The sequence below is a fragment of the Centroberyx affinis genome, unplaced genomic scaffold, assembly GCF_046629955.1.
Source record: "Centroberyx affinis isolate AG114_WGS23_722 - 3 ecotype Tasmania unplaced genomic scaffold, CSIRO-AGI_Caff_v1 ptg001070l_1, whole genome shotgun sequence".
Lineage (NCBI taxonomy): Eukaryota > Metazoa > Chordata > Actinopteri > Beryciformes > Berycidae > Centroberyx > Centroberyx affinis.
This window is the reverse complement of record NW_027279619.1, coordinates 483,134-502,865: the sequence shown is the minus strand read 5'-3', so window position 1 is coordinate 502,865 and position 19,732 is coordinate 483,134. Positions and strand designations below refer to the sequence as shown.

At 44.6% G+C, this 19,732-nt stretch overlaps 1 protein-coding gene across 1 annotated transcript in view; it reads right to left on the bottom strand.

The window, feature by feature from the left end:
* The window catches only part of ank1a (ankyrin 1, erythrocytic a), an 88,244-nt gene that overhangs the window by 29,274 nt on the left and 39,238 nt on the right, over positions 1-19,732 (bottom strand). Inside the window, exons 3-9 of the mRNA XM_071523147.1 lie at positions 4,745-4,846; positions 1,925-2,023; positions 1,398-1,496; positions 947-1,045; positions 563-748; positions 270-368; positions 72-170 (exon numbers count right to left, since the gene is read on the bottom strand). Coding sequence (XP_071379248.1) covers positions 72-170; positions 270-368; positions 563-748; positions 947-1,045; positions 1,398-1,496; positions 1,925-2,023; positions 4,745-4,846 — 783 coding nt within the window. The remainder of the gene's footprint in view (positions 1-71; positions 171-269; positions 369-562; positions 749-946; positions 1,046-1,397; positions 1,497-1,924; positions 2,024-4,744; positions 4,847-19,732) is intronic.

The following is a 19,732-nucleotide window of genomic DNA, read 5'->3' as shown; positions in this document are numbered from 1 at the left end:
AAAGAAGAGAGAAAGACGGCAAAGGAATCACAGAGTTTGGCGAGAGAAGGTAAGACAGAAGTGTACAGCACCTTGGTCTTGGCATCGATCTGCGCCCCTCTGTCCAGCAGGAGTCGGACCATGATCACATTCCCCCGTCTGGATGCAATGTGCAGAGGAGTGATGCCGTTCTAGACAGAGACACAGAGGCAATTAGACAGGCACAGACACTGAGAACAGGACAGGAGCGTTACCTTCCATAAACTTTACATGGATGAGTCATTCCGTACCTTAGGGGTGAAGTTGACATTGGCTCCTCTGTTGAGCAGCAGTTGAGCTACATTCAGGTTTTCATAGTGTGCAGCAATGTGGAGAGGTGTGAAACCCGTCTGCAAGGACACACCGGGGAGAGAATGTGTCATTTCTATTACCTTTACTTTATAAAAACATGTCATATGAGCAAACACAAACACACAAACAACACAAGACACATATTTCCACACCTATATGCACACGTGTACAGTCATAGTCATAGCCACAGCCACACACACACCAGCACACACACACACACACACACAAGTACCTTGCTGAGTACATCAGGATTGGGGTCGTTCTGCAGAAGCACGGCGGCAGTGCGCGTGTCGTCGTTGCGCGCCGCGATGTGCAGCGCGGGGAGGCGGACCTTGCCCTTGGTGCCGTAGTTGATGAGCAGGGCTACGACATTCTCGTGTCCCTGCTGAAGAGCCACGGCCAGAGGGGTAAAGCCATCCTGAAGGATACAGGGAGAATCAGAGGTGAAGACAGGTTGGCTCAGTGAGAGCAAAGTGAGAGGGTTGTAGGAAGAAAATGGAATGAGACAAAAAGACAGTGGAAAGAGGGTGAGTCTGCACTAAGGACCAGCAAGGATGGTGGGGTGGAACTTGAAAGATTAGTCAGTGAATAATTCTCTCTGTCGATTGGTTGGTACCTCAGTTGGAATGCTCTGATTGGCTCCGTTCTCCAGAAGAAACTTCACAACCTCTAGATGATTCTCTTGTGCGGCCATGTAGAGTGGAGTGAAGCCCTTCTGTTTCAGACAGACGCACATATGGACACAGACACAGGCACACACATACACATACACATACACATACACATACACATACACACGAACACACACAACCACCGGGAGCAGAGCCACAGACACAGCAGCAGAAGCAGTGGCACGACAGTCACAGATGCACACACAATGATACACACAGAGGAAGCCCAGACACACAGAAATATGGGAACGCAGACACATGTTAACAGATAGAATTACATTTGTTAATACAATGGTTTCACAGGAAAGTCTATACTGTAAATGCCTTATGGGACAGTGTGATCACAGCTGTGTTATGTGTGTAGGGGTGAGGAGAGAGCAGCGCGGTAGGTCTCACCTGGGACTGAGCGTTGACATTGGCCCCGTAGTTAACCAGCTCTGTGACCACCTGCTCCTGCCCTGCCAGGGCTGCAATATGCAGGGCCGTGTTCCCTTTCTGTTCAAACACAGATACACGAGAAAGACAGTGAGCAGCCAAAAAAGTGAAAACCCACGTGTGCTTTTTGGACACATGTTGGTTTTCATATCATGTCGAATCCTGTCATCGCATTTGAAAGTTTTTACTTCAGATGTAAACATTTCAATTCATAGGTGTGGTTTTTTTTCCACCTGCCATTACATACAGTATGACAATATTTGTGTCACATGTGAAAACTTAACTTCACATGCAAAGAGACAATTCACAGCTGCAATTGTCATTTTCACGCGGGAAAAGGGAAATTTCACATATATGAAAACCAACATGTGTCCAAAAAGCACATGTGCTTTGAATTCACATAAGGGTTTTTACATGGGGGGTTTTTGGAAGAGGAATTTCTGTCAGTGAGTTGGGATTATTTGTGAGTTTGTTGTTGAGGATGTTACCTTTGTGGTGGTCTCCAGTACGATTCCATTGTGGAGTAGCTCCAGCACCATTTTGACATGGCCTTCTTTTGAGGCCAGATGCAGCCCATTGAGCCCATTCTGAGTGAGAGAGCAAAGCAGACCTCATACTGAAGGGTCCTAAACAGACTAGGCACACTATTATTACTGTGTCAAAAAAAAACACGCTTATACACACAAACGCATGTGTACCATGCCAACTGAAACATGAGGTTACTTTCACAGATACTGTAGCGCTTGCAAACCAAAACAGGCAAATACTTACACTGGAACACCACGCATGCAGTACTGTCAGAATAAAATGCCTACGATGGTTATTAGCAAAAACAACGTCTACAGGGGTGAAGATCAGGATGGAAACGCTGTCAATTGATTAATGATGACGGAGAGGAGGAGGAAGAGGAGGAGGAGGACGGGAGGGGGATGGCAGGCCGCCGGTCTCGTGGCTGGGAAGAATACGAGCCGTGTGGGATAGGTCTGACCTCACACAGCCTTCCTTCAGCCGCACAGGACATGTGAGGTTGGACCTTTCCCACACCACTGATATTATTCCTCTGAGTGGGGAGACCACAGCACACCATCACTCTACTGCAGACAGAGAAGAGAGGGAGGGGAGAGAGAGACTGGAGGGAGGGGAACGATGGGCGAAAAAAAACAGTTGGGGGGTACACATACAAGAGAAGAAAGGGTAGTGGAGCAGTTGTTAGGCTCAGAGGGAGAGGAGAGGAAGAAAATATGATGGGGGGGGAACGGAGTGAGACTGGGGGAGGGAGGGAGCGAGGCAGTGTGGTTGGCCAGAGAGCCAGCTACGGCAGAAGGATCCACTCAGACAGGGAAAAAGAGACACAACTGCCACAGCCCAGCCTCCACCTGGCCTGACCCCCATCAGGCCGACACCTCACTGACTTTACACACTGCATCAGTACTAACACACAGTCACACAACCAATATCACAGTACAGTCACCACCAAGTTATAATCCGCAACTTTGTCTTAAAAAAAAATGCCCGTTTTGCTACTCTCTATCATCGATTGATAGAAGCAGCAACAGCATTTTGTTTGGAATAAATATAAGAAGGTAGAAGAAAAATATAAGAAACTGAAGTCTACATTGAGTGTCTTTAGTGTTACAGTATGTAGTGTACATTGTGCAAAACACCAAAGCAATGAACGCTTATCACCAAAGGTGTCACCAAAGTCAAGAAAAATAATAATCTTGCGGATTATCACTTTAACTCCAACACATTCCACACCAAAACAGCAAAAAAAAACACAATTTCAAATAACTAAAATTAACATTTTTTTTTCAAGTTGTTCATGAGAATTTAGTTGGATGGCAATAGCTTGCAAGTCACAGAGCTTTATGGTTTGTGACTGAGGTTGTATTTTTGCCTGCAGTTATATTTTTTGTCCATGGGGTGTCTCCGTTCATTACTCTTGGGGAATTACCAGTAATAGATAGCGACTGGTATACAGTGTCATTTTACATGGGTAAAGACTGTTGTTATGTGTGCTCTTCTTGTGAATAGGGCTCCTACAAATCCTGACAGCAGTGTGACAGCAATAATTAGAAAATGTTGGGGACAGCAGAAGTGAATGGTAGGGAAACCATGACTATTGTTAGATTAATGAGCTGGAGGAGTCTCTCTCTCTCTCTTTCTCTCTCTCTCTCTCTCTCTCTTTCTCTCTCTCTCTCTCACACACACACACACACACACACACTGTTTTTGGCCATGTTTCAGTAGCCTGTGGGCAGCAGTCTCAGCCCAGTATCACTGCCTGCTCCTGGCCACCCTGGGAACAACCGTCAGGGTAAAGGAGGCAGAATGGAGGAGAGGGGGTGAAAGGAGAAGCCCCTGCCCCATTTAATACCTTCCCGGGAGACCCCGTTGGCTCTACCTGCCACCTTCAATGTCTGATTAACAGTCTACCTGAGCATGCACATACAGTGCATGATTGAGTGCACAGGCAGACATACGGGCACATAACAACACACTGATGGACTCAGACACATCATGCACAATGGACACTCAAAACACACATTTAAATCAAAATAAATATACAATATATAGCAGTATACATAGGCAGTATTTGAACAGAACATAAAACATTATTTATGAAGTCAAATCCCCAACTAAACCATACATTTTGCCAGAAATAACATCAAACATATTACAGTCCTCCCACTGACAGGCTATTTAAATTGGTGTAGAAAGTACAATTTTAGACAAGTAAAACCAGCAGTTCAGCAATTAATTGATGTGGATTATGTACCCTCTCTTTATTTTTAAAATAATTTAAGCTCTCACTCTTTTCAGAGCCGGCAGTGGTACAAGTAGGTAATTTTTCTGTTTGGATCTGATCAGGACAAAGAAATGATTCATTCTGTAATTGGTTTTAAGTGCCTTTAGCTAAATTGTGTTGCCTTTCCCATTCACACATTACCATTCTTTCTTTAAAAGGAAAGTGGGCCGTCTACTTGCCTTCAGTATTTTTTATTTAATCAGTTAGAAAGCAGAGCAGGAGACACAGAACACAAACTTTTGGCAGGATTTTATCCAGAGGCGGGAGGCTAACTCCTCAACTATCTACGCACACATCACTCTTCTTGTCCCACACACACACATCACTCTTCTTGTCCCACACTGTGACGCAATGCAATTGAAGATCAGTTTTGTGGAGAAGCAAAAAATCACCTGATGTGAATACAAAACCAAGAATGGTGAGTATAAATCAAAATCACTGGCTGGTCTTTACTGGAGCTTGACAGTCTTCAAAGCTGGGGACTGTGCAGCTCTCTCACCTGATTGGCTGTGTTAATATCAATGCCATTTTTGATATGGTCCAGGGCCTTGTCCAGGTTACCAGAACGGGCCGCCCGGAGAAAACTGTTGCCAGCATCTGCCTGCAAGCAAAGCAGAGAGAGGAGAAGAGAGGGGGATGGGGGGGGTATAAGAGAGAGCGAGAGACACATAAAGTAGTGGGAGAGGAAGAGAGAGGTGTAAGGGAAAATGGAGAGGGAGATAGAGAGTTTAGGTTATTTTCAAAAAGGCAGAAAATACATTTGTCGGACTCAACAGAGTAAAATAACTCATCCATCAGTTTTCCTCTCATTTCACTCCTCCTTTGGGATTTTGGACAGTGCAGTTTCAAAATCTCCATCCCATTGGCCTCGCAGACAAGGGCCTTGAAGTGTGGGAGACACTGTGTGAGTGTGTGAATGTGTGTGTGTGTGTGTGTGTGTGTGTGTGTGTGTGTGTGTTTGAGGTGAGAAAAAAGGATGACCCTGATGAAGGCCACAAGCCGAAACGCGTTGGTCTAACAATAAAGTTGTTCTATATACTACAAGTGTTGCTGGAGTTTTGACCTTTTTAGACCTTTGTCCCTTCTCCATGCACCTTGGAAGTAGGGGAAATAGAGCCAGAAACCCCTACTCTACTTGTGTGTTTGAGGGGAGGGCATGCAGGTGATTGGAGTACACACAGACTCCCCTCTGACTGTAAACTGGTCTTCCAGTCCTGTTCCCTCAAAGCCTCTAGAAATCTGTCCACAGCTCTATCTGCTCCTCTGTACCCAGGTGATAAGGCAAGGGCGATAATACTGTCGGTCTCTGGTGTGTCTGCTCTGCCCAGCAGTCACTTGGCTCATTGTCTGTACTCTGTTTGTGTTTATATATGTGTGTGTGTGTGTGTGTTTGTGTGTGTGTGTGTGTGTGTGTGTGTGTGTGTGTGTGTGTGTGTGTGTGTGTGTGTGTGTGTGTGTGTGTGTGTGTGAATGAGAGCGAGAGAAAGAGTGAGCCAGAAAGTGAATGGGAAAGAGAGAGAGAGGGGGAGAGGGAGAGAGAGAGTTTGGTGTGTGTCCTGGCTCATGGTCCGGCACATGGCATGCCTAGTGTTTTTGTCTGTGTTTTGTTTGCGTCTGAGGGCTTCATGTCTCTCCCAGGCTGAAACAGGATCACTCATGCGGCACAGGGGGGGAGAGAGAGAGAGAGGGAGAACCACAGGGAGAAACTCTACTGCGGCAAACCCTGCACCTTTCCATTTCATTTACATAATCTCCTCTCTCTCCATGCCCATCCCCTCCCTGCATCCTCCTCACTCCATCTTACCAGCTATCTCAACATCCTGGTCAGGAAGCTCAGCCCACATTTCACTCTACCAGGGATTAGACATGTGGCTTCAAAGCAATATAGAGTGTAAGTTCAATCATAAGCCTTATATGGTAACATTTTCTGATCAAAAAACAAACAAAAAAGAAAACAAAAAACAAAAATGTACGCATACTTGCATGCTACCATTAAACACCATTGAAATGGATTTGCCCAACTTCATAACACACTGCCTTCAGTTGTCTATTGTTGTGACGGGGTTGCTGGTCCTCTTTTGAGAGGGAGAGAGCCTGGCTAAAAAGGAGAAAGGGTCCACATGCCCGAAGCGGAGGCATAGCAACAAATGACACCAAAACACACTCAGCATGACACCAGTGGCACAGCACTGAGCAAAGAGGGAGGTCACTTTAAAAAGAGTTTATAGGGAGAGGGAATGGTGGGGTAAAGAAGAAAAGGATTTTTTTCTTTTTCACTTTCAGCTGCCTGAAGCAGCAAAACTTCATGTCTGTGACAGTCTGGTAGGTCTTTAAGCCTGACAGCTGAGCTGCAGACATACAGCGCTCGTCAAATATATAGTGACAATGTTTCATCAGATGAACTTCCTACGGTCTCCCGCAGTCCTCTCCCTACAGGCATAAATCCTGGTGCTTTGTGGGAAGTATAACGACTCCTGGAGAGCCACTTGTCTCTGAGTCATTCTTTCCAAACTTATTTTTTTTATTTTTTAAATCCTCCCTGTCACTTTCTTTTTCTAAAAGATAGTTTTCCACCTGGTGTGGACCATAAAGTTCTACTTTATTCTTTTCTATTCTGATCATCCCTGTCTAATTCAAACTACCGACGGCTGTCTTTTTAGTGATCAATTCTGTCATTGTGCACTCACAGACTGTTGAGAAGCTAACACACCCTCACACGCACACACACACACACACACACACACACACACACACACACACGCACACACATAGGCAAGGTGAGACACCACAAGGTGAGACAACATAAGAGCACTGGACAGACTATAATCAGAACGATAGTGCTTATTAAATTTTGTTTCATTTAAAGTTACAATTGTAACACCTGCTAATTATTTAAAATTTAAATCATAAACACCTTAAAAACATAAACACCTTAAAACATAAAAGTGCAGTGCATATTGTTAAGACTCTACTTGGTATTTTAGTCTCCTCTGTGTCTCAGTAAAACCCATTCCTTTACTCACAGTTGCCAAGTTGTCAGCCATGGTCTCCCTCCTCCCACTGTCTTACTCCCATACTCGCTCTCTCTCTCTCCCTCATTCACTTTTACTTTGGGAAAGATGATATCCCACAAAACCCCCTCCCTTCAGATGGCTGCAGAACAACAAACTGACTCCAACACACCTCCAGTCCTCACCCTACACACACCTGTCACAAGAGTTACGATCACTATACTGAGATACACCATCCTCCCTGCAGAAATAGGCACTCTTTCAGCATGTACATCTTTGTGAGCGTGTGTCAGTGTGCGCACATGTGCTTGCCCATATGTGTGTGTGTGTGTGTGTGTGTGTGTGTGTGTGTGTGTGTGTGTGTGTGTGCGTGTGTCTAAGAACCCATTTGGTATCAAACAGGCCTACCCACATGGAAAAGATTCACAATGTTGTGAATAAAGCTATGTTCCTTACATGCAAGTAGGCACTTTCATAGCAAGTAACTTATGTGAGGCTTTACAAAAATGTACTTTGATTCTTGTAAGTTATATGACTTACTATGAAAGTGGCCACTTTCATACTATTAAACTTATAGGTATCATATATATAAATGCTAAATATATACAATCATAGAAAGCAGACCGTACATGATTTTTCTAAAATCTTTTTGTATGGGTATACTTCCTACACACTATGCTCTACATACAATCTAGCACAGTGCAGATTGTAGTTCAGCAGACTTTTGTAGTGGGTAGTGTGAGCTGTTTGCAGACTCTGCCATGGTGACACAGGGAAAATCCTCTCAACAAAGTTTGAGCAAGTACAGCTGATGACACATACACACACATGCACCCACAAACTAACACAATATGCGTGGTCGCGCAGCAAATGGTGGCATGGTAACACCATGGTGACCCCGACTGAGGCCCCTCCACTAGCGTCCCGACTCGGGCCACTGCCCCCCCACAACAGCCTGCTGGAGTTAACAGGACATCAGACACACACTGGAGTCCCACAGAGAGAGACGAGCGGGACATGGCTAGTGAAAGCAAATTTATTTTTCCACCAAGGTAAAACTTGGCCTAGAGGTGAACTTATGTGCCAGGTCGCCATTGTAAATAAGAATTTGTTCTTAATGACTTGCCTGGTTAAATAAAAATAAAAATGTGCCCTACATGTTTGTGTGTGTCGAGAAGTGTGTGGTGCAGTGAGATAAGGATGAAGGGGAACCACACCCATCCCCTAACTCGGAAAGAAACTTACAGTGCACATGTATACGTACTTGTGTAAACACACACATACATACACACAGCAGCCTGTGGTAATTCCTCTACTACGTTTTGCCAGACTCCAGTGTGATTTAGATGAATGTGTCCCTTTCTTATAATTCCCATAGAGCGCGGATAAATCAGCAGGCACATTAATCATACTGTTTGGAGCGAAAGAAACAGACAATAACCTGCTCGTCTGCTCTGCCGTTAACATTAGCATTACCAACACACACTGTCGTGCAATGGGCATTCCACTGTCCTCGGGCTAAACTAGTGCCAGCCTCCTCATAATGAAGCTCAATATTACCAAGTAAAATTATTCCTTTATCACATTACAGGAAAAATCTCCTGGCCTGATCTCCCTTCTCCCCCTACTTAATCAGAGATCAGTTTGTTTCCTTTCTTCCCTTCTCTATCCCCTCTATCTTACATTTCTCTCTCTCTCTCTCTTGATTTCTCTCTCTCTCTTCCTCGCTTGCTTACTCTGCTGGTGCTGCAGCAGACAGAATGACATCACCCCCTCGCTGGTGGACTGCAGTGTGCGAAAACTCAATGTATATGTGTGTGTATGTGTGTTGCTGTGAACAGAATGTGTATGCATGAGGGAGTATGCCTAAGATTAGCACCCCAGTCGTGAGAATCCTTTCCTCTGCAAGCGAATACTATCTCTCACAATAGTAGTATGTATGACACCTAACCGAGCCAAGGAATCATTATAGTGTGTGTGTGTGTGTAGGTGTGTGTGAGAGAGAGAGAGAGAGAGAGAGAGAGAGAGAGAGAGAGAGAGAGAGAGAGAGAGGGAGTGTGTGTGCTGATATTTAATGGAACCAAATGGAATGTGTGTGTGTGTGTGTGTGTGTTTTCTGTATGTGTGAGAGAAAAATAAAGCTGTGATGCTTTGATAGAAGAGAACAATACAGTGAGTAGAAAGTAGAGACATACGGGTATGTCTTATCATTTTAACATGATTTCTGAGATCTGATCTAAGAACACATATATGTCTATATGTCCACATTTGGCCTGAAAATGGCTGTTATATCTCCTGCATTTTATGTCTCCATGACCAATGGCTGTATTTAAATATGTTTGTGAACTGTTTTTCCCGCTTGCCCTTTCCCTCTCTTTATATTGCTTTTATGTGCCTTGCAGAATGTAGAATTCCAATCACAGAGCGAGCCTGACCACTTCCATATCTGCTTTTGTAGATCTGATAGCAGTGTGAGCTTTAGTTGCCCGGACCTTTCACTTAATGCACCCTGGCATGATCAGATGATAAAAGTCGCATTGAAACGACAACTGTAACTGTAGCCATAGAGACAGTATGGAGCGGTCCTGTCAGAGGCTCCGTCCCCATGGAAAGGCACAAGAGTTGGGCTATTGATCCTGAGGGAGCCTCCTCCTCCAGTGCTCCCTATAGACCTTTGTGTGAGGCTGACACATGCAGCTAACCAATGACCGGCTTTGGAACGGATACAACCACCAGCGCTGAGCCTGCACTCTATATGGCCTGCAGTACATAATGATACATTAACACTAGTGAATTAATTCAAGTAAGCAAGCCAAGAACATTTGCACATGTATACACACACAGGCATGCACACATGTTCGCACACACTCACACACAAAGCAAAAATGTTGTGCATTTTTGTCAAATCTTACGTCAATGGTTTTAAAAATATATAGATGTTTAAACCTACAATTCTGGCTTTGACTGCTGTATGTTACTTTTAGAGGTAAGATGATTCACTAGATGTAACCTAGCTGTGTATTAGCTGTATTATCTGAGTTGAGCAACTGAGCATTCATTCATTGTATGATTCTTTTAAGTTGAAATGTCAGTTGCAAGTTGTCAGTCAAATTTCAGATTTCACTTTTCTTTTTTTTTGTAATTTTACTAAGAATGCTTTCTAGGATGATTCCAACAACAGATAATGATCCAATGTTTGTCATCTGACTGAATGGTTGTTTTAGCTATATCTAGACAAATTAAAACATACTAGCACTCTTGTCATATGGATCAACCAGAATGGATGACCCGTTTTGGACCACAGTCTAATAAACACTGACATGCCCGTCCCATCTTGGACAGTTCAATCTAACCTTAAATAGTTCCCAACAATTGCTGGAGAAAAGAGTGTCTTGACTCTTTTTTTCTCCAGCAATTGTTGTCACCAAGAGGCAAATTCTGGAGCTCTTCCATTGAATGTCAATGGGAGAATATATTTGCCAAAATATACAGGGTGACTTTACTGGGATATGGGACTATTACCTAAGAAAATACTAAGCATTAATATGAAAATAAAATTCACATACTCAGGCATAGTCACACACACACACACACACACACACACACACACACACACACACACACGGAACAACATGAAGTTGCAGGCACAGCACCAGGTGCAAATCATAAATATTTTAAGTGCCACCACAGCTATTTGTACACACAGCAGAAAGGTGAAAATAAGGTGCATACGTTCAGCATGTCCAAAGTCCTGCTTTAGTTGCATTAATCCACACTTTCCTGAGCTTTAGACAACGCAAACTGTACAAGCATGAGAAACCCTTCATAATTTCTGCCATTTTTGCGCTAAATCAATATCTGACTGTCTTTAAACACATCGTATGATTGGACATTTCCTGTACAGCATACTAGTTGAAGCAGAACATTGGATATGGAAATTCCTGCAGAGGGCTTAAACAGCTATTTCATCTCCCTTTTCTGCTGACTTGCATTTGTTCTGGAAATTGATTTTCTTTCTCTGTCCTTTTTTCTCTGGCCTCCATCTCTCCCTTCATCTCTCAGCCTGCTTGAAGTGGTTGAGCAGCCAGGAGGTTGTTTCCGGCTATAGTGATGTAGTAAGTGTAGAGTCAGTCAGACCGAGACCCATGGGACCATTCAGCTATGGACACATTTACAGGAAGCAAGTGGGGTACTGGGATGGACCTGTTACAATCTCCCACTCAACACTGTCCGTCTGTCTGTATTTCTGCCTGTCTGTCTGTCTGTCTGTCTGTCTGTCTGACCATCTGTCTATCTGCTTCTATCCTCTATATCTGGCAAGGCATCTTGTCCCATTTTTACTATTTACTTTCTCACACTCCCAGCCTCCCCCTCTCTGTATCCCACTGTTTGTCCCTGCCTTACTCATTGATTGTCTCTTTATATCTGCCCCCCGCCGCAGCCTCCGCAGTTATAGATGAGATTGTCATGGTTATTGCGATCTTTTGTGGAATGAAAAAGGGAGTGAAAGCCATAGGGTGGAGATAGGGCTTGGAGCCTATGGAGAATAGGATCAAGTTCTGGTAAACATCCTGTGCTTTACTTCATGGTAACACAGCAGTAATTATTCTGAATAAAACAGGTTAAATAAAGCATATATGAGTAACTGATTTTTACGAAATTAACAATTGTGTAAATTGCTAAATTGGCTACTTTTGTGCTGCAGTTACACTTCAGGGTGTGACTCTTAGTGTTCAGACATTAGAAAGATCCTAAATCTATTAAATAGAAGGGGATTATAGTCAAACGATTTGAACTAAATATAACATGAGGACATACTGTTGACTAATATGGTTTGAGTACTGTACCTACTAAAAGAGCCACAGAAAACCCCAGAAATGTATAGCGGTATTGTGAGCCTCAGCTATATATGGGTGTTTTGGACTATTTTAAGTGACCATTGTCCAGGCTCTTTAATAGTATGTTTCTCTTAACTATAGAAGGAATGAAATAACTTGATGATGAAATACCAGCTATACAGAACAGAGCTGATTCTATGCTTTTCAATACAATTAAGTTCCAAGGATCCTGAGGTGAACCAAATCCAGCGACATTGTTGTAAAATTAACTACAGTTCATCCTCAGAGATATGAACTACTAATACAATCAGTGCATTTCTATGAGTTGCATCATCTAAAACCTCACAACTGCTTCTTCTATTTCCCTATGTAAACCCTGGTTAGCACAGAATTAGCACTCACATTCAGGCAGCAGGGGCTTGTGAATCTGCTGCGTTGCCAAATTTACTTGCTCAGTAGAATATATAGTCCATAGTACAGAGTCTTAAGTGACGCCACGATAAAAGAGTCTTGTTAATTGACCCACTAATCAGTTTACTGACCTCTAGTTTACTTACCACCAGCTAATCCTGGTTGACATCATACAATCTGAACATCAAACAGAGAAACAAATGAAGTCAAAAACAAGATTAAGGAGGAATACAGAACAGGAAACACGCCCATGCACACACACTTACACAACTTGCTAATCTCGGACGCCCAGGCATCACAACTCTCAAAGATACTCCCAAGTAATCAAGCTCCCTCCCCTTGCGTTGCTATGGGAGGCTACTTCTAATGAATTTGATCAATAGAGGTACTGTTTCGGTTTGTAAGCGATGAGAGAATGACGACTAGTCTTTAAAGTCCCTTTTCTACGTTACGGCCTCAGCTAAAATCTTGAGAAATGAGCCTGTATTACATGAGTGACACATCACCTTCTTACAGAGCCGGGCGCAGTGTTTACACTGTGTGCTCTCCTCTCTTTCCTCATCATCTCCATGCCCTCCATCTGACACTCATTCTCTCCCTCTCTTTGTGTCTCTCATTTTTCTCTGTCAGTGTCAGTCAGAAAGGCGATGGGCATATTCATGACTGAAAAGAAGACCGAGCGGTGAAAGTGGAGCCAGGGAGTATAGTCTCCAAATAGTTGATGTGGAGGGATAGAGACGGAGAACAGAATGGTACATAGCTGGAGCTGAGCAAACAGAAAGTCTGAATAAAACAACGAGCCAGAACAGAATGGACAAAAAGTCAATAATAATACATCAATATTCATGTGTCGGAGACAGAGTAAATATGATACAATGGATTTAAACTGGGAAAAAAGCCAGTGACAAAAGAATTGGCCCATCACTGTCTCACTGTCTGAGGTGAAAGGATAAAGGCAGGGAGCGTTGGCAGGTACATTAGATCAGAGGAAAATGCAACCAGGGATTTGGTGGCAAAACAAACCACTGCAAACAAGACAGCAATAAAGTAAGACTGGTCAAGAAGGATGCGGATAGAGACAGATAATATAAAAGAAAGAGTGATGGGAAAAGAGGTGAAGTGAGTGTGTAGGGGAAGGAAGGCGCAGAGGAGATGGAAAAGACAGCAGAGTTTGTAGTACTCACTCCAAAAGTGACGGTCTTGACTGGCATGCCTGTTGGCCCTCCACTCTCTTTCTCTCTCCACTTTCTGTCGTAACCTTTTTTCTCTTTTGCTCAAAAACACACAGCTGTCTTTCTGTTGCCCCCCTGCAAGTGCTGTGGTACAGGGCACGCAGACCCTGTCCAACGTAAACACGCGCGCACACACACACACACACGCCCAGACACACACACACTGGAGTAAGCAGGGCCCGGCGTGGTGGGAGGAGAGACGGGGGAGGGTGGGGGCGAGGGGACGGGGGCCCAGGGGTTTATCTCTAGAGGAATGCTGCCTGTATCTAAAGACACACATTTCACACACAGCCAAAAACAAATGGGCGCCCCACACTCTCACCATGGGTTTCTTGCTTATATCTAGGCTAACATTCCTGTCATCATTTTTTGTCTATTCTTTCCTCAGTTTCTCTAAACTCTGCCTCACTCTCTAATTCACCCTCTCTATCCTTTTAATTTTTCTCCATCTTCTTCCCATCTTCTATCCTCCATGACACACTCTATATCCCATTTTCCGTCTCCACCCCATATATCCTCTCTCCACTTTTCAGGTTTTGTTTTTTTTGTTGCAACCCCAACTCTCCGTTTCACCTCAACTTGATCCCTCCTTTCTGCTGTCCCTTCTTCCCTACACGTCACGCCCATCTCTGTGTATCCTGTATGTTTTGTGACAGCCAGACAATCTTTTTTTTCTGGGACCGGGCAATACCAGAATAGCGTAGTGTTACTGTGGAGAATGGGTGTGTTTTCGGAGCGGGTCTGTTTCAGTCTGTGAGGTGACTTACAGTGACAAAGCGCCCAGCGGGGGGGCGCTGCCACCGCCCCGTGACAATGGGCCAGACACACGGGGTGGGGGGAGCACCGAGGGGCCAGCCTCTCAAAGGGCCCTGCCTCTTTTAATAAAGCGTCCGTCATTCCCCGCTTGAAAAGGCCTCCTTTTCTCTCCCTCTCCCCTCCTCTCTCCCTCTCCTGGCTAAATGCTGGGAAAAGCACATTGCTGCCAAAACCATGCAGAGAGATAAATGCTTGTAGGAGCGGGGAAGGAGGGGGCGATGTAGAGAGGGGGCTACACACTACTCAGTGGCACTGGACCGTGACCTGGGCAAAAACATCACGTGGGTCGCCTCTCCTGTCCGCAGCCTTAGGTTTAGACACTGATGAGAGTCCCACAGCCAAAGAATGTGGGGCAGGGGACTGCAGCCGCTAATGTCCATGAAGACATGACAAATTAGCCTGTGGTCTTCCAATAAAGAGGATAGAAAATCTCCCCTCGGACGAAAACCTCAGCTCTGTCCCACCTCCTCTGGCTCAGCCTGTAGAGGGAAACTAAACTGAAGAGCGGGACGATAACTTATCAGGTCCTTAAGGATAGGACTTCCTTTAAGACTAGCTGAATCAAGTGGGTGATGACAGAGGTTTTCTGGTGTCCATTGAGTGCTAATGGCTGAGAATTAAGTTCCGAAACTGCCTGAAAAACAACTGAAATAGCTTCTGATTCGGCAAGATCAACTAAAGCATTCTCATTCTTTTTTTGAAATTAGCTTTTAAAGCATTTTTGCTTTACCTGAGACAAAAATAGAGACACAAGGAAAACCAAAAAAAGGCATTACATGAGACGCAAATTGTGGGCTGGACTCAAACTCCCAGTGTCATGAGTACCTGGTCTGCGACTAAGCCTTCTGCTCCAAAGAAAAGTGTCCCCGAGGTGCATGGAGGGAAAACTGTCTCATTGTCTAAGTGTGTGGCCCAGGCAGGTCGCAGGTCCTGATATAATGTTCTCTCATGTTTTGTAACAGGGTTGATTTAGGTTTGGGACAGACGTGCCCTCTAGACCCCGTCTCCTGCCCCCCTTGTTGGCAGGATAAAGGCCCACAGCCGTCCACGTGTGCTGCCTTGTGGGGGTTTATTGCCCGTTTCCTGATGCTTCGAGAACGGAGGGCAGAGTTGAAAAGGTGGGGGAGGAATCAACATAAACACAGACACTCTGTCAGTTCTCTTTCTTCAACCTGTCACACTCTTTCCTCCCATCTGGCCTCTGTCCTCACTGTCTCCCACACACACACTGCCTCATACTACACAGATCCAGGGGGACAAATACACATTCTTGTTTTAAGAATCAAAAATGAAACTCCTAATATGAAAACAACTGTGTATTAGATTTATGTTTTTTTCTGAAAGGGCCTGATTGTCAAAGTAATCCAAGCCAAAAACATGCACAGGATTTTGAATTGAAAATAAAATATGTAAACTTTTGATAGTTTTGATATCAAATGTGTCAATGATGTTGTGTGAGGTTGTACTATTTCCATTTGGGATAATGGCCCTCTAGTGGCAGCGTGAAGCTCTGCAGTATTGGCCTGCAGTTACAGCACTGCTCCAAAGAGACTGTGGGTTGGGCCGGGCTGATTACTGCAGCCCTGGCACTGCCCTATCACTTACACACACACACACACACACACACACACACACACACACCCACACGGGGCCAACTCCTTAGCTGTAGCTCCTCACAAAGCTACATTAAGCTCACCACACTCAGACACACATAGACTCACTTAGAGACATACATACATAAAGACACCAAAACAGATGCACATGCGGCCCCACATGACAACAAAGCCAGACTGACCTGCGAAAGACAAAAACAGGGAGTTAGAAATACAGAGACAAAGGAAAAGAAAAGAAGAGAGGCGAAAATATGAAGGCAATAGAGAAGAATGACAGCAGCAATATGTCCTGACCAATGCCAGGGTCCCATTAATCTTCATAAGTGGAGAGGTAGAGATGGGGAAATATAGAGGGAAGATGTGCAAGGAGAGAGAGGAGAGAGGAAAGAGAGAGAGAGAGAGAGAGAGAGAGAGAGAGAGAGAGAGAGAGAGAGAGAGAGAGAGAGAGAGAGAGAGAGAGAGAGAGAGAGAGAGAGCATCACTGAGTGGACAATCTGTCTTCCCAACTCTCTGTGCCTCCCTCTCTCATACGTGAGGGTTATCCAAGCACTGGCTGAGAACACAGACTCCATAATTTAAAAGAAAGGATCTAACCATCAATCACAACTTGGCTTGACTCAGCATCAGAGGGGGCAGAGAGAGAGAGGTGAACTCGACTGATGCGTGTGGAATAGCATGTATCTTCGTGTGTGTGTGTTTGCTGGCGTGTGCGTATGTGTATTCATGTGAAAACAACATGTGTGGGGTGAAAAAATGTATTACGCTGGATGCCGAGGCTGGCATTCGTGTTATGGCAGAGCCTCTGGGTTGGCCTCCTCCTGGGCTGTAGTATTAATTTATTTTTATGTGCCTTCATCCTGCTCCAGTCTGTTATGCCGCTTTAGTAACAGGCAGGTGGAACAGGCAGTCAGACAGGCTCCCACTGCACTGCACCAACTACACTGCACTTGGAGAGCCCACAACACACACACGCACACACACACACAGAGCCTTTTTCTTCTGCTCTACTAGCTGTGGATGTGCTCCTTGGCTCAACAGTCTGGACGTGTATGGAGCCTTGCTGCATCCCAGACACATTCACATTTGAATCCACAGGCTCGGGAACTTTGACCAGGGAGGGAGTGAGAGAGAGAGAGAGAGTGAGAGAGAGAGAGAGAGAGAGAGAGAGAGAGAGAGAGAGAGAGAGAGAGAGAGAGAGAGAGAGAGAGAGGTGGTGGTGGTGGTGGGGGGGTGGGGGACCCAAGTGGCCAGACCATAATTCAATCAGTCTGGTTAATAGGTGCAGAGCTGGAGTGGCCCAAGACTTCAGACTCCATTCAGACCTAATGTACTGCTCTGAAACGATCCGATACAGGCTCCACCATCCAGGACTCGGAGTTGACCTGCCACTGTCAACATGACTAAATGACGCTAAAGGCCGGCATAATGCAATTCTATTAAAAGCCCCCTGATAATATGATAAACTCTACTGTCTCCTTTGAGGAAGAAGTACAGTGCCATAGAGTCCAACAGACCTCTACAGCACACCCTACTCTTACACTGTTATGTATCATCCATCTGTGATGTTCAGTGCATTCCAGGAGTTATTTTGTGATGACATGTTGTCATTTTTTTTTTTGGTGCATGCACCCACTTTCCCTCAACCTGCTTTGTCTACTTCAGTCGGTGATTTCCTACATTTGCCAGACTGACTTTTGACAACACCCGGAGAACTTGCCTGGACTTGTTGGATTCAGTATGTGTAGGTGGTGAGAGCAATAGTGATAGTGGAGTGAGAGGTTTTCCAGTCCAGAAACAAGTGAGAGTCGCACTTCTTACTCCAAATGCATCATGTCTTGTTGCTGTGTTGAATTCTGGTCTATTGAGGCTTCTGTCAGTGGAGAAATTGGTCTCTCTGCCTCTTCTACGATGGATTTCCCCTTTATGGTCGTTGGTGCAAAATGGCGAGTCTAGAAAGAAGCCCTTTCTCTTTGATTCTGAGGAACTGACACCAAATCTGATGTTTACTGTTAATGTTTTAGATAGCCATTTTTTTTTTCTGCTATTAAACTCCATAGTAGATGCACTGAAAATATCTCAATGTGACGTCACATCGTCCACGTTTGCGCAGTTATCTGTGGGAATGAGAAAAATACACCACCAAACTACAAAATGGGCCCAGAAATGCAAGATACATCACCAATAGCTGTTTTTTAACAGTGTTAAAATCTTTTAGGGTGTCCCTATAGAAAAGTTTACATTCATTACGGGCCCTTTGCCTTCCTGCAGTTTCATCTTCTCCATGTCTAGAGGTTTTCTGTCTGTCCGTCTAGTGTATATGTCACCTGTCAGCTGGCATGTCCAGACGTATGGGCCATGAGAGAGTAAACAGCTCCAATGATTTGCTTCAACTTGCCTCAGTGCAGCACCAGCCTCATTTCTCAGCCCCACTCACACAGAGGGGAGGAGGTGAGGAGACGGGCCAGCGAGCGAAAAGATGAAAGAAGAGATGGATGGAAAGAGCATGAGGTACAAGGCACAGCGGAAAGCAGGGAGGATGTCTTAGCCACAACTGTGGCTACAGTGATAATAAATAAATGCGCCCGTGGAGCCGCAGTGAGTGTGTGCCTCAGCGGATGTGTGTATCTTCCAGAGTCTTGTTGACAGTATGATGGCATCTTCATCTACAATGTTATGCTGAGTCAGCCCCTGACTTCTTTCTCGCACTTCCCTCCCTGCCTTCCATCATCATCTAGCCCATGCAGGAGCAGAAAAAAACAGAGTGACTGTCTGCAGCAAAGAGGGACTCATTCATACACTGCCCCTTCTGTAGTAAAGTAATACAAAAAAAGACTATACTTCAATGTAAAGACAGCTCTGAATGAATACATATTTGATGTATCTACCACCTGCTTTCTTCCTGAACAGTCAATATCTGCTGCCTCTGGGGGCAGATGCTGAGCTGCCTGGTGCATCTGAGACCATGGTGTTAATAAATATTAAAGATAAGCAATTAAGGGAGATGCTCTCATCAATCAGGACAAGGGCAGCCAGAAGGTTAGATGATAAACCTGACGTCAAACACTCCTCTGGCCCTGTCTGCCAGCTTTAATGCTTCCTTACACACATACTGTACATATTCACAGACAGACAGCCAGACGGACTCACAAATACACACACATGTACGCACTGACACACTCGCACACACACACACAAACACACACACACACACACACACTCAAACACTCACACATATGTGCAGCTCATAACAATCATCCGTATTCAGACACACACACACCATGCACTCAGCGCATTCACCTAATACACATGCACATGCACGCATGCATGCACATTGATCGTCACGCACTCTCTCTCTTTCTCTCTCTCTTTTTGACACACACACACAAAACTAAAACTGATGATACCGGACATGCGCAAGATCTAAATGGAAGATGCAAAACAGCTGGTGCAGTAGACATAAGTAGAACAAACTAAGGACTGTAAAAAGTAAAATGAAAAAAAAAATAATGAAAAAGTTAAAAAAAAAGTAGTGGCTAAAGGAACATAAGTCAGAGATTTGATGGCAA